The sequence below is a fragment of the Portunus trituberculatus genome, chromosome 35, assembly GCF_017591435.1.
Source record: "Portunus trituberculatus isolate SZX2019 chromosome 35, ASM1759143v1, whole genome shotgun sequence".
Taxonomy (NCBI): domain Eukaryota; kingdom Metazoa; phylum Arthropoda; class Malacostraca; order Decapoda; family Portunidae; genus Portunus; species Portunus trituberculatus.
In genome coordinates this window covers 13,998,426-14,000,925 of record NC_059289.1, presented here as the reverse complement: position 1 = coordinate 14,000,925, position 2,500 = coordinate 13,998,426, and the positions used below count along the sequence as shown (strand labels likewise).

Below are 2,500 nucleotides of genomic sequence, written 5' to 3'. Positions count from 1 at the left end.
GACACACCAGGAAAGGTTGCCCAGTGATGCTCGGAATAGACTGCTATGGACGATAGTGAGATGATCTCAGGCTGAGAATTCTCCCCACTAATTTCCTTCCCTGCAGGTGTTCCACGTGTGTCACGCTGACGGCCGGATGAACAGCTTCCTGTGTCCCAACACCACTATCTTCAACCAGCAGAGGCTTGTGTGTGATTGGTGGTACAACGTTAACTGCGGAATCTCCTCGCAGCACTTCAGCGTCAACGAAGAGATAGGGAAAGTGACTCCCTCGCCTGGCAGATCCAGAGCCTCCAACGATTTCAGCAGAGTTACTACAGCGGCAAGACCCGCCACACCCTCCCCGGTGCTCCGAGGCACATCAGGATTCACGGCAATACCACAGAATAACATCAGAGGCAGAACTGAACAATCTCGAGGGTCACAAGGGTCCGTAAGTCGTCCTCCTTCCACTTCCCCTACTCGTCCTCCTCTTCCTCCTCCTACTCCCGCCGCTCGACCTTCTCCTAATCCTACTTCACGTGCTCCTACCCGTGCTCCAACCATTCCTACGCGTGCTCCTACGCGCCCTCCAACTCGTCCTCCAACTCGTCCTCCTACTCTTTCTCCTACTCGTCCTCCTACTCGTCCTCCTACTCGTCCTCCTACTCATTCTCCGAGTTCTGTCCGTTCTCCCACATTATCTCCTTCAAGTGCTCCATCCCAATCTTCTCCGGGTCAGCTACCAACGACTTTCAGGCCCAACTCATTTCCAAGGACGCAGTCCAGAGTGGTGGTAAATCGCCGCCCCGTGCTGCCAACCCTTGCACCAGCTCGCTCCTTCAACAGGCCTCCAGCAGACGGCGTAAATCTCCTCCTGAGTGGCATCCAGAGCTCTCAAACACCTGCTAATGTTGCTGACTCGCGACCGACTGGCCAGGGTGTTCCACTGCCCACTCTCACAGGAAACAGAATCTCCTCAAGCACGTCAAGCCGAGGCAGAGGAACGCAGGCGTCATCCAGCACGGGTGGAAGCCAGACTATTTCCGGTAGACAGCAACAGTTTCCACCTTCAACACCTACACAAAAGGCTCCTGGAGTTAACATTGGGCAGCCTGCTGGTACTGGAACCCCGACCACTTTTGGTGCTCGTATCCCTCAATCTCCAACAACGTTCCAGTCCGGCGGCGTCCCTCTGCCTACGCTCAGTGGAAGGGGTAGTTCAGGTACATCAGTCAGTCAATCATTTGGAACACAGCCACAGAGACCACAGTTACAAAGACCCCAAGTAGGACAGCCTATAAGGATCCCTGGTGCTGTCACTCCTACGACTCGCCAAGGAGTTAGGGGTGGAGGACAGCCAAGAGATGGAAGTGTTGGTGTTCCTCTCCCTGCCCTTTCTTCTTCTGGTGGTTTTACTGGAGGACGAGGTGGACAAGGACGGGGATCTGGAAACCGTGGCGTTCCTCTTCCAAGTATTGCTCCTGCCCAGGCCGGAGGAGGTGGTGGTGTTCCACTTCCTGGTTTGTCCTTGTCTCAGGGTGGTCAGAGAGGCTCCTTTGGAGTCCCTCTACCGAGCCTACCCCCTACAGTTGGTAGCAGCGGGGGCGGGAGTGGCGGCGTCAGGCTTCCAAGTCTGCCGTCTCCAGGGACGCCTTCGCGCGGAAGCGGAGGGTTTAGGCCATCACGTCCCGCCACCGTCCAGGGTTCGCGTGGACCCATCTTGATCATAGAGGCGGATAGGGATGACCTGGATGACCGGTTTGACGATGATCGTTTCGACCTGGATGATCGCTTCGATGATGATCGATTTGACGACGACCGTTTCGATCTTGATGATCGCTTTGATGATGATCCTTTCGATCTTGACGATCGATTTGATGATGATCGATTTGATTTGGATGATCGTTTCGACGACGACAGTTTCGACCTTGATGATAGATTCGATGACGACCGTTTCGATCCTGATGATAGATTCGATGACGATCGATTTGATCTTGACGATCGATTCGATGATGATCGATTTGATGATGACCACCTTAGGACTGTCAGACTTCCTCCGGGCGCAAATATCCCACGTATCCCCTCTTCCAACAAGGTGGTTATCCTGCCGCCATCCGAAGTACAGCTGCCACCTCCTCCAAGGCCTTAGTGCTGCAGGGCGGTGGTCCTGAGTCGCGGTGACTCTGCCTTGACAAGGGGAGTGGAGAGCGATCTACATTGTGTGAAGGTCTGAGCTTTAGCTCTGCAGTTAGATATGTGAGCCTCACAAGGAAGATGTTTTTGGTTCAAAACTCTTGTAATCACATTAGGAAGCCAGAGCGCCACTTGGCCATTCCCACCCTCTTTGTCCAGTGCAGCTCCGCGCTTTGTCTCTCGACCATGATTACCAGTGATTCTCATGTTTGGCTTTGTTCTGATGCCAAGCCATTGTTTGAGCTGCCGCGAAACTGCGCGAACCTTTCGTGATATTGTTTTATATATGAATGTATAAAGAGAAGATAGGGGCTCATATATACAT

General features: G+C 53.5%; 1 protein-coding gene across 1 annotated transcript in view; it reads left to right on the top strand.

Moving 5' to 3' along the window:
• Positions 1-2,500, top strand: part of LOC123513255 (histone-lysine N-methyltransferase 2D-like) — a 5,568-nt gene that overhangs the window by 3,045 nt on the left and 23 nt on the right. The window contains exon 3 of the mRNA XM_045270327.1: positions 107-2,500. This exon is cut by the window's right edge and continues 23 nt beyond it. Coding sequence (XP_045126262.1) covers positions 107-2,131 — 2,025 coding nt within the window. The 3' untranslated portion in view covers positions 2,132-2,500. The remainder of the gene's footprint in view (positions 1-106) is intronic.